Here is a 321-nt window from a genome sequence, read left to right as displayed (position 1 = left end):
ATAAACGTATATATACAATATGTGAATTGAGCAAATGTATTTGTTTGTGAGAAAATTCAAGGGAAAGCGAGCTAGCCACGTGGTGCTGTTTTTTTTACAAGGAACCCCTACACGCGGCTCCGAGTTTTGAAGTGCCGTGCAGCACGTGAAAAGTTGTCGAAACCTGTTATTTTATAATTTAACATGGAGAAGAGGCCACACTCCATCCCTGTGCCCAGATTATACAAAGAGGCTGCGAAGCTTCTGAAACGTTATGAAAATAAGGAGGGAACCATCAAAAACTTGGTGCTCAATAATAAGAAATACCGGGTGAGTATGAGC

At 41.1% G+C, this 321-nt stretch overlaps 1 protein-coding gene across 1 annotated transcript in view; it reads left to right on the top strand.

Moving 5' to 3' along the window:
- Positions 1-85: 85 nt before the first annotated feature.
- Positions 86-321, top strand: part of LOC119587081 (28S rRNA (cytosine-C(5))-methyltransferase-like) — a 23,957-nt gene continuing 23,721 nt past the window's right edge. Inside the window, exon 1 of the mRNA XM_037935832.1 lies at positions 86-309. Within this exon, the coding sequence (XP_037791760.1) occupies positions 184-309 (126 nt within the window). The 5' untranslated portion in view covers positions 86-183. The remainder of the gene's footprint in view (positions 310-321) is intronic.

The sequence above is a fragment of the Penaeus monodon genome, chromosome 22 (assembly GCF_015228065.2).
Source record: "Penaeus monodon isolate SGIC_2016 chromosome 22, NSTDA_Pmon_1, whole genome shotgun sequence".
NCBI lineage: Eukaryota > Metazoa > Arthropoda > Malacostraca > Decapoda > Penaeidae > Penaeus > Penaeus monodon.
Note: the sequence above shows the minus strand (reverse complement) of the source record. Positions and strands in the feature narration are given on the sequence as shown.